Raw genomic sequence first — 12,033 nt, forward strand, 5'->3', positions numbered from 1 at the left:
ATAATAATAAGTTAGAATGTACATGTTTAAAAAAAACAGTTTATAATTACCCTGCAGGAGATTTTACATCAAGGGTAACATAACTGTTGCTTCAGAGGAATGTGCAGGGTATGAGTTAATCAATTCTTCCAAGTCCCTCGGGAAAAGAAATGTAACTACTGGCATGCCACATTTGCTGTGTCTCACATGTCCCCCATATCTCCCCACCATGATTCCAAAACAATGACGTTAGACCCTCAATTGTTCTCTGGCTGTCTGAGGGGGAGTGGCGGCCAGACAATGGAGCCCAAATCTGGAGGGGGAAAACAGGAAAAGGGACAGGTGAACTTATATAAATGCATGCATGTGCATACTGAGGCATGTAAACACAGCATCATTGTAATTCTGCATCTGCTTCCTTGCTGCTTCTCGGTGAGTACTGTGAGGTGTAGTGACTGTTAGATAATGCTCTTCTGTCACTGTGTATGGCATGTCACCTGTCACATTTCATCTGAGCTCCTGTAGGGCTGAATTGACACAACAGCTTTGTTGAGTGAGCAGCAAAGATACATACTGCTATATTGATGGTTTTTATTTCATTTTTTGCACTTATTATTTTCAATAAAATAGTTAAGAAATTATATGTGTTGTAAGAGAATCTGTTAAATACCAGCTTGGCTGTGTTTTTTGCTGATAGTTAGTGATGATTGTGCTTTGCTAATTACAATTGTGAACAATTCATGTAAATTATTGCTATTACAGCCATACATAATTATGATTTGGACATTCAATTGATTTCATAATTTTTTCGTAATTTTTGTGTCATTTCTTGTCCACTTTAGTGGTTAATAGCAAAGCCCCTATGCCATCATCACCAAAATTGCTATGTATGTTAAGGGGAATAGTGGGTAGAAGACAAAAACATTTTTTTCTCAAAAAGACCTCTTGCTTTTTAAGAAAATCGATTTAAAAAAATAATAATAATAAGGGGTTTTAAATGTAATGACGGTTTAAATTCCATTTTTCCTTTAGATTTTTAAAATCGATATTTTCAAAAACTACAAGGGCTTTTAGAAAAAAAAAAATTTTGTGCATTGGTATCACTATTCCCCTTAATATACATAGCAATTTTGATGAAGATAGGATATGTGGGAGCTTTGCTATTAACCGATACATTTGTCACAAAATTATGCAAAAATTAAGCAAAATTGCGAAATTACTGTTCCTGTTCACATTTACCCCCAAAATTAATTATAATTTTCCCCAAAATTTCACATTACAATTATGAAAAATTTGTGGTCATCACTACTGATAGTACCTGTTTTATTAACACTAGGGAAGGAGAAGGATCTAGAGGTTTAAAGGGAAAATATACTTTCCCTTTCAGCTACTGTAAGGCCTCTTACACAGTAAGACGTTGCGTTTGATGCGACATTAAAGGAGTTGTCAGGCAAATAGTAATAAAATAAACGCTACTTACCGGGGGCTTCCTCCAGCCCCAAGCTCCCAGGACCTCCCTCGTCGCAGCTCTGCCCACAGCCGTTTGCCGGAGCTCCGTCCTGGTCCTCGGCGATGACGTCAGAGTGACCTGGAGGTCGCTCTGTACTGCGCCTGCGCGATCAGTGCTGTCAATCACCGCCACGTGGGCCGGAGCGGTCCGTTCCGGCCCACGGAACGGACCGCTCAGGCCCACGTGGCGGTGATTGACAGCGCCGATCGAGCAGGCACAGTACAGAGCGACCTCCTTTAAGGTCGCATAACGTGCCCCTAACGCAACGCATTGAAAGACTATAACTTGGACGTTATTCAGCCCTGCGTTTGGTGCGCCATTTTCGTTGCACAGTGATAGAACGAAAACGGCGCATGCGTAAAAAAAAAAAAGAAAACATTACTGAGTATTTGCAAACAGTCTAACGCAGCTAAAAACGTGTATAACGCATAGCATGCAGCACTTTCATTTAACGTGCAGCATTAGACACCAACGCAACGTCTGCACTGTAAACAGCCCATTGATTTTTCATTGCTGTAAGTTACTGTGCGTTACATGTTGTTGTAACGTGTGACTTTAACGTCGCACTGTGAAAGAGCCCTAAACCTAGATCAGGGCTGCACACTTAATTTTGTAATTAAACATTATTTAAAATTATCATACCATTTCAATTTACAACTTGCTAAGAATTGCAACTGACTGTAAGCTCACACTGCAGTTTTTTGCAACCATGGCAACAGGACTCTGGAGTAAAAATTGCACACAAATGGGTACCTTTCTACATGAAAAATAAGCTGCACAAAGCAGGAAACATTATTTTCAATTTTAACATCTGCACAAATCCATTAATTGGCAGCAAACTGTAGTGTCTGGTACTATATTGTAGTGTTTTATGTATGCACATATAAACAGAACAAGTAAGCTGAAATCAGGTTTGCTAGAAACCTTTGCATTATATAAGGTAGATCTAACCTAAATGGACTTTGTTCTTCTCAGCAACATTTTTAAATCTAATCTGAGAGGGATTGAATCCTTCCACAAACTATTGCTATTACTATTATACATCTATTTACAATTTCCTGACATTCCTTCGATTGCAGCACAGCCATGGGTGATGCTGCGATGTCGGAGTTTGGGGCTGCTGCTCCCTATCTGCGGAAATCAGATAAAGAGCGCCTAGAGGCCCAGACGCGTGCATTTGATATGAAGAAAGACATATTTGTCCCCGATGAAAAAGAAGAATATGTAAAAGCAAAAGTCCTCAACCGAGAAGGGGACAAAATTACAGCAGAAACAGAGAATGGCAAGGTGAGTACCATATCAGACATCAAGGGGGAACTCCATGCAGTCTCATTAGATTGGACAGTGACTTGTAATTATTTGTACCTTTTTACATTTTTTTGTCTTTTAAAACAATCAGCTGCTGGAGTTTTATATTTTTTTTCTTGCTCATTTCTGCTACCGGTACATGCTTGCATTTTATGTGTGAAAATCTACATGCAAAAAAAGAAAAATGTTCAAATTTCCTGTACATGTTCTCGTGCACCTAGCATATGACAACTTCTTCCCGCTTTGCTTCCTCTGTAAACAGTTTGCGAATTTCCGCACTTCACATGCAGAGTCATTTAGAATCTTTATGCACAATTTGGATGTGGACGCATGCGGCTTGCGAAAAAAAATGAAGCAGGCTGTTGAAAATAAAAATATGCATGTAATGGATAAATGCTCATACTTTTTCATCAACATGCAAATTTTCACTGCATCATACATTTGTTAGTATAATTGCATATATTTGTTAGTAGTGCAGGGAGTCAGTGAGTCAAGCCAACAAAATAAAAATCCAAAGATAATGAAAATATCTTTAAAGTGCTACAACTTTACTTTTACTTAATTGTTATTAATATGTGTTGAAAAGGGCTATGAGAAATATTGAAATATACTTACAGCCCAATGTTAAAGCTACAAACACACTTTAGATTTTACTCAGCTAAAATAAGGTGTCCCAAATGTCACTGACCTTCCCTTCAGCAGGACATGTCCTCTTACCTGACATGAAGCAGTCAGGGAGGAGCTGAAAGTGGGGCACCAGACAGTTTTTTCCTGATCATGTGACCCTGCCCACTTCCTCCCTACACTTCTGATTAACTCTTTGTTGACAGCACTACATCTTTGATTGCTGTGAAGTTCCTCTCTCCTCAATGTGTAATAAAGCACATACTTTTCCCACACTACCACCAGTTTGTTGTAAAAATTGTAGGGTGAAGACACAGAGGAAGGGTTCAATGCTTTATTACATAGCAAAAAGGAAGTAATTGATGAACCGTAGTTGCAATAGTGGCCAGAAAGAGTTAAATCTCTGTCATCAGTGGAAGGAGGTGCACTGCGTCAGGTGACCTGATGTATTTTGGGAGAAAACTCCCACTCTACAGGCAATAATGAGCGAGTGGATGCAGCCAACAATATGTGTACTGCAGAAACACAGACGTGCAGTGAACAAAACGATATACCTTGCTAATTACTACAAATTGACCATCAAAGACATTAAAAAAGGAAGCTGAACTAAAGGTGCGTAGAAACGTCCAACTTTATGCCTGATTGCCTTTAAACTAGTAGTTTGAATGACTTTAAGTGCAAAAAAGTTGTTCAGACTTCATGTTCACACTGACCAACAAAGCGGCTGATATGCTAATTTACCTAATTTACATGTCGTTTAACCAACTTGATAATGGACAATAGACTGAATAGAACAATCGACTAGATTAAATGACAGATGCAACGACTTTTTGTTTGAAAGTCTGTTAGTTGGACAAACGACTAAAAGTCATTTGTACACATGTGTGGACCTAATGCCAGGTACACACAATCAGATTTTTCAGGCGATTTTCTGTCCGATCGATTTTCAGATTGATCTTTTCTTATCCATTTCCATTCACTTCTATGAGAAATCGATCAGAGAAACGATCGAAAATACAATCGGACATGACAGAGAAGATCTATCGAACATCTATCTGCCAAACTATCTTATGGTGTGTACCTAGCATAACAGTCGTTTGAATGACAGTTGGTCCAACGGATCCGCTGAGCAGGCTGTTATCAGTCGCTCGACAGCGCATACACATGTCCAACTTGTCGTTCAGACGATAAGGCAGACGACAAGTTGTTCGAAAAAGTGTGTACGTACCTTAAGGCTGGTTTCACAGTGGGACGTTACAGGCGCACGTTAGAGCAGCCTGTAACGCAGCCCACCGCACAGTAATAAAAAATCAATGGGGCTGTTCACAGTGCGGACGTTGCGTTACATTGTAACGCTGCGTCACAAGACAACGTACTGCATGCAGTACTTTGGACGCGGCTGAGCCGCGTTAGACTGCTTGCACATGCTCAGTAATGTTGGGGAGGAGCGGAGAGCGGCCAGGCACATGGCTAATTAATATGCACTGCACGTTATGACGTGCAGTGTTTACTTCCTGGAGCAGCCGCTCTATGCGGCGATTGGCCGGCGGGACCACGTGATGCCGCATGCGCACAAGAGTGCGCATCACGGCATCACTGACGCCAGAGTGAGCTGCACAACGCGGCTCACTCTGACGTCCAGATCCAGCACCACCAGGCGTTGAGTTAGGGGGACGTTATGCGACCTTAACGCCCCCTCTAACGCAACGTCCTGGTGTGAAATTAGCCTAAGACTTTGAAAGCAGGTAAGAAACAATAAAAACTGCTCTTTCTTAAAGAGACTTAAAGAGACTCTTTAACAAAATTTTGAGCCTTATTTTTTCTATCCTATATGTTCCTATAGCTGTTCTATATCATGTGCTCTGTCTTACTGCAGCCTTTCCTATTTGCACAGTGGCTGTGTTATCTCTGTTATATGATCTAATCTTCTCTCTTCTGTCAGCTCTGTCGGCTGAGGCTGGAATGTGTGGAATGTGCTGCACTGCTTGTCATTGGCAGAAGCTATACACACCCTCTCCAGGTCCCTGCACACTCTGTATGACTCGCACACTAAGATACTCTCAGAGTATCAGTCTTTTGTTTGTAAACACTGCATAAAAATGGCAATTACAAGCCAGGATTGCAGCAGGGAGAGGTAGAAACAGCACAGAGGGGCCCAGGAGATCCAGCACCACCAGGCGTTGAGTTAGGGGGACGTTATGCGACCTTAACGCCCCCTCTAACGCAACGTCCTGGTGTGAAATTAGCCTAAGACTTTGAAAGCAGGTAAGAAACAATAAAAACTGCTCTTTCTTAAAGAGACTCTTTAACAAAATTTTGAGCCTTATTTTTTCTATCCTATATGTTCCTATAGCTGTTCTATATCATGTGCTCTGTCTTACTGCAGCCTTTCCTATTTGCACAGTGGCTGTGTTATCTCTGTTATATGATCTAATCTTCTCTCTTCTGTCAGCTCTGTCGGCTGAGGCTGGAATGTGTGGAATGTGCTGCACTGCTTGTCATTGGCAGAAGCTATACACACCCTCTCCAGGTCCCTGCACACTCTGTATGACTCGCACACTAAGATACTCTCAGAGTATCAGTCTTTTGTTTGTAAACACTGCATAAAAATGGCAATTACAAGCCAGGATTGCAGCAGGGAGAGGTAGAAACAGCACAGAGGGGCCCAGGAGAACATAATAAATAGAATGGTATGCTTTTTATTGTAAGAATTTTACAGTACAGATTCTCTTTAAAGAGGAACTGTAATCAAATTAACATAATGAATAAAACTGCTTATTTTTTTTACAATATTAATTTATAAATAACTAAGTCAGTGCTTGCCTATTGTAAATTATCTGGTTAGTTTGTAAAATCTTTCCCCGATTTAGTTTCTTTAAAGAGACTCCGTAACAAAAATTGCATCCTGTTTTTTATCATCCTACAAGTTCCAAAAGCTATTCTAATGTGTTCTGGCTTACTGCAGCACGTTCTACTATAACCATCTCTGTAATAAATCAACTTATCTCTCTCTTGTCAGACTTGTCAGGCCTGTGTCTGGAAGGCTGCCAAGTTCTTCAGTGTTGTGGTTCTGCTATGAACTCCCCCTTCCAGGCCCCTCTCTGCACACTGCCTGTGTGATATTTAGATTAGTGCAGCTTCTCTCTGTTCTATTATCTTTTACAAGCTGGATAAATTCTCCTCTGAGCTGGCTGGGCTTTCACATACTGAGGAATTACATACAGGCACAGCTGTCTGCACTCTGCAGGAAGAAACAGCCTGACACTTCAGTGGAAGATAGCTGCAGGGGGAAAGAAACACACAAATGATCTCTTGAGATTCAAAAGGATGGCTGTATACAGCCTGCTTGTGTATGGATGTATTTTCTATGTGTGGACATACTGTACATCAATCTACTTCCTGTTTTGGTGGCCATTTTGTTTGTTTATAAACAAACTTTTTAAAACTGTTTTTAACCACTTTTAATGCGGCGAGGAGTGGCGAAATTGTGACAGAGGGTAATAGGAGATGTCCCCTAACGCACTGGTATGTTTACTTTTGTGCGATTTTAACCATACAGATTCTCTTTAACCCCCTTGGCGGTATGAAAAATACCGCCAGGGGGAAGCGCAACAGTTTTTTTTAATTTTTTTTTTTTTTTATCATGTAGCGAGCCGAGGGCCTCCGGCGATAGGCGATCAGGAAATCCCGTTCAAAGAACGGGATTTCCTGGAGGGCTTCCCCCGTCGCCATGGCGACGGGGCGGGATGACGTCACCGACGTCAGCGACGTCGGGACGTCATTGGGAGACCCGATCCACCCCTCGGCGCTGCCTGGCACTGATTGGCCAGGCAGCGCTCGGGGTCTGGGGGGGGGGGGCGCGCGCCGCACCGGATAGCGGCGATCGGGCGCGCGGCGGCGGCGATCGGGGTGCTGGCGCAGCTAGCAAAGTGCTAGCTACGTCCAGCAAAAAAAAAATTAAGTAAATCGGCCCAGCAGGGCCTGAGCGGCACCCTCCGGCGGCTTACCCCGTGTCACACACGGGGTTACCGCCAAGGAGGTTAAATAATCATTACAAGAGGCAAAATCTTTAGTGCTGGCAGGTAATCTCTGTGGAAGTGTGATTACTGTGTGTTCTATAGACAGTAGGAAAGATCTCTGGTCCACTTGGCACACTACAAAAGTTTATATGTTATATTGTCTATTTCATAGTTTGGGGAACTGTAAAAATGAGAATGTATCCTCTATTAGCAAATTTGAACATATAGGGCTTGATTCACTAAACCGTGATATGACAAATAGAAGCCTTATCAAAGATATCACACCTTATCAAAGTTAACATGCCTTATCAGAGTAGCATAGCTACATAGTTACATAGTTATTTTGTTTGAAAAAAGACATACGTCCATCGAGTTCAACCAGTACAAAGTACAACTCCAGCCCGTCCCCCACATACCCCTGTTGATCCAGAGGAAGGCGAAAAAAAACCCCACAAGGCATGGTCCAATTAGCCCCAAAAGGGAAAAATTCCTTCCTGACTCCAGATGGCAATCAGATAAAATCTCTGGATCAACATCATTAGGCATAACCTAGTTGTCACGGAATAGCCGTGAGAAACGCAGGTGAATCTAGAGAATTCACAGTCGCTTTCCTGATCGCTCCCTGTCGGATCTGTGTAGTCAGGCAAGCGATCCGAAAATGACATTTTTGTGTTGTTTTAAATCCAGAGATCTGTTCCCCTGTGAGCCAAAGCAGTCCCCTCACCCCTCCGGAATGTCGCACGTGGCTGGACTCCCTGTGGGGCCCAGCTCATTCCCCCTACAGCAGATGTCCCCATGAAAAGGACCAGGAAACTGTCTCCACAGGGGGGCCATAGAAAGCCAGCCGATCCGGCACCGAGCATGGGCCATAAGGAAAGCATGGGTGATATGATTTCCTGTCGGCATACGAAAACCGTATGTCGCACAGCTATAAAATTCATATCGTCTTGTCCGGTAAAATCTGGCCATCGTGCTGATATGAAATTCCTTGGGATAGACCGTCCGGTTATCGAGATATGAATCTTCTCAGGAGCCTGACCCGCTGGCTTAGCCGTGTCTGATGTCATCTTAATCTGTATTTTCCAACAAGTCTGAAGCTGTTACCCCCCTAAATGTAACATGTATGGTTCAGGAGTTACAGCAATTCATAAGTTTAGCTCTAAAATCTCTCAGAGGGAATGAACTGTCATTGGTGGGTGACTCAGATGGGCCGGCATTGCCACACCCCCAAACCAGCTTCATCAAAAGCACCTGGCCAGCAGGAGGGCATCATTCCTCCCTTTACCATCTTCAGGACACACGGCCACTATGAGGAACAAGTGGTGGCCATATTGCCAGAGCTAAAACAAAGGACATCCTCCATTTTGTTTGGATTCTAAATCTTGCTGAACTTTACTCTGCAACAAAGAACTCTAAGAACTTGAAACCGTTTTGCTTGAACTTGACGATTTTCTCACAAAAGGACATCTTTCCAGGAACTAAGTACTTTTCTCCCTTCTTTTATTTTTCATACTGGCTATTACTGTTTCAATAATTGTTGATTTTAATAATTGTCTGTATATATTAATTATTTATATTGCTGTGAATAAAGACTTCCTCCAAGTCATTCACTGTTCCGCTATCCTGCTTATCAGCACACACAGAACTGATCCCGGGTCTCTGAAGATACGCTACTGTTTGTTTGTTGTTGGCTAGACAGAATATCGTGTGTTAACCGTTTTATTCGCAGGACTAGTCAGTTAGTGAGTTCCTCTGTCTCAGGAAACAGAGGTGGTGGCAGATCCCATGAACTAGTGTGTGAGTTGTAATCACCCGTGTCTCACAGGCTCCCTTCTGAGTTGTCTGCGGCTAATTCTTAACGGTTCCTGCGCATTGACTGCGACCAGAGTTCGCACGATCTGTGCGCTGGCACCGTTTAGAAGGCTAAGTGCGGTCAGCCACTGAGGGCTCCTGTGACAGTGTTAGGCAGCGGTTGGGACCTGTGTTGTGCTGAAAGTATCTACGATAGCGCTAGCGCTATCGAGAAACGAACTAATTCGTTGGTGTAGCTGGAAGGCAATATATTTTTTATATATACAGAGAGACTGTGTAGCCAGTACCCCTTCCCCAAAGTTTTATTTTATTTGGCATGGAAATGTCCGGGAACTACCAGAACATGTGCCTAGCAGACCTGGAAAATCTTTGCGAAGAGAGGGGCATTGGCATCCTCCGCAAGACAAAACGGGACCTGATAGCCGACTTGTCCAGATGGGATACCCAGCAACTGCGGGAGCCGGGAGTGTCCGCTGAGGTGGATACCAGCCCATCTGACAATCGAGGGGAACCAGAGACTGAGACTCCGGACCGTACAGAGGTTGTGCATCCTGAGGGCCCTGCATCAACAGTTACGCCGGAGAATGTCAGTGTGGACCCCAATCCCAGAGTTTCTGACAGTACTCGCCCGGAACTGGCCAGTACTGGACTGTCCATGGGTGCTGACCCGGTAATGCAGCAGGCATTACAAAAGCTCATGGAGACTGACCTGGACAAGTACCTGCAGTACATGCGTGAGGAGCGCCAATCTGCAGAACGCAAGGCGGCTGAGGAACGCCAATCTGCGGAACGCACAGCTGCTGCTGCTGCTGCTGAACGCCACGCGGAGAGGGATGCCGCAGAGGCGCGGGAGAGACGACAGCATGAGCTCAACATGGCAAAGGTTCAACAGGCCAGCCGGAGTTCACCGCCCAGCCTCCCTGCCGAAGGAGCTGCAGCACCCGTAAGTGCAAAATTTAAATTTGCTAATATTGAAAAAGACACTGACATTGACTTGTTTTTGCGGTCTTTTGAAAAAGCATGCCGTCAGTATCGTCTGTCCCAAGACCAGTGGGCCAGACATCTGACACCTTTGCTGCGCTACAAAGCGCTTGATGCCTTCGCAGAATTGCCTGCGGAGAAGGATAATGATTATGCTGCTATAAAAGACGCTATCATTACTAAGTACCAGCTGACGCCAGAAGCCTATCGGAAAAAGTTCAGGGCCTGGCAGAAAAAGCCTTCTGATTCGTACCGAGATGTGGCCAGCAGCTTGCTCACCACACTCCGCCAGTGGACACTAGGCCTCACCAAAGGGTCTTATGATGTCCTGGAGGACTTGATAGTCCTGGAACAATTTCTGAACATTTGCCCTGCTGATGTACGCCAGTTTGTGCTAGAACGCAGGCCGGCTTCAGCAACTGTCGCTGCAGACCTTGCTGAGACTTTTGCAACTACCCGGGTGGCTGATACCCGCAGAACTGTCCCATCCAGCTGGAGAGGAGGTCAGCCCAATACCTCGGCAGACCCTCCTGCCCCTGTGAGCCGTCCGCCACAGAGGCCACCCAGCGCAGCTGCTGCACCCAGGCCTGCAGCCCCTGGAGAGGTCACCTGTCACTACTGCCGCCAGCCCGGACACATGAAATTCGACTGTCCGGAGCGGAGACAGGCACCACCAGCACCTGGATCATCTGCATCACCTGTACCTCACCCACAGCAGAGGCATCCCGCCAGCGAACCACAGCCTGGATCATCAGATTTTGTCCTGTTTGCCCGCGGAAAGGAAATCCGTGACCGAACCGACCAGCAGCAACTTGTTAGAGTGAACGGCAAAGTTGTCACCGGATTTCGAGACCCCGGAGCTGACATCACGTTAGTTCACTCACATCTTGTGCCAAAGGAGAGCATCAGCTCCAGCCGATCCCTTGCCCTTACTGGAGTAGAGGGCACCCTTTTCCACATAGCCCACGCAAAAGTGAAGCTGGATTGGGGAGTGGGAGGGGTCCACGAAAGGGTTGTTGGGGTTATGAAGGATCTCCCAGTCCCTGTGTTGCTGGGGACTGATTTGGGCAAGCTTGTGTCCTACTATGAACCTGCCACGACCGCCTTGTCGCTCACGGAAGGAGACGGACTCTCCACCCACCACCAGGTACTTTATACACTTAGGGGAGCACCAGGGGGAGGTGGGTTGAATGTGCCCAGTTCAAGGGTACCAGGTTCAATAGTGCCTGCTTCAAAGGCACCTGAGTTTGAGGTACAGGCTGTCTGTTGTGATGATGCTGTAACTGTACCTGAGTTTCCTGTACAACCTGTCTGTAATGAAAAAATGTCTATACCTGTCAATGTCATTACTGCATGCAATGATGATTTGAGTAATGCCCGTCTGTGCCATTCTGACAGTGTACCTGTGCTAGCAGTACCGCGCAGCTGCACTGTTCAGAACCCGAGCTCAGAACAGGTGGAGGGGGTTCCGGCCTCCTCCCCCTCCTCTGACCGCAGGGATGAGACCTTTCAGCCGCTGGCCTCGTGTGACATGAGCCAGTTGGCTGAAACTGACAGCGCCGTATTCTCAGCTGCACTACAAAGTGACCCAAGCCTGGAGGTGCTCAGGCAGCAAGCCGCTGAGCCCCTCGCAGACGGGGCCGCTTTCAAGGTGTACTGGGAAGGTGGGAGACTGTACAGTGAGTCTGTACAGCCCCCTACAGGTAGATCCCACGCGAATACCAAGTGGCTTGTGGTCCCGAGTGCGTTCAGGGGACATGTGCTGAAATCCGCACATGGTAATCCTCTGACAGGGCACTC

At 45.1% G+C, this 12,033-nt stretch overlaps 1 protein-coding gene across 1 annotated transcript in view; it reads left to right on the forward strand.

Annotated features, from left to right (window-relative positions):
* The first annotated feature begins 306 nt into the window (after positions 1–306).
* The window catches only part of LOC137522232 (myosin-7), a 105,165-nt gene continuing 93,438 nt past the window's right edge, over positions 307–12,033 (forward strand). Inside the window, exons 1-2 of the mRNA XM_068242267.1 lie at positions 307–411; positions 2,569–2,776. Coding sequence (XP_068098368.1) covers positions 2,576–2,776 — 201 coding nt within the window. The 5' untranslated portion in view covers positions 307–411; positions 2,569–2,575. The remainder of the gene's footprint in view (positions 412–2,568; positions 2,777–12,033) is intronic.

This window comes from Hyperolius riggenbachi, chromosome 1 (assembly GCF_040937935.1).
Source record: "Hyperolius riggenbachi isolate aHypRig1 chromosome 1, aHypRig1.pri, whole genome shotgun sequence".
Classification (NCBI taxonomy): Eukaryota; Metazoa; Chordata; class Amphibia; order Anura; family Hyperoliidae; genus Hyperolius; species Hyperolius riggenbachi.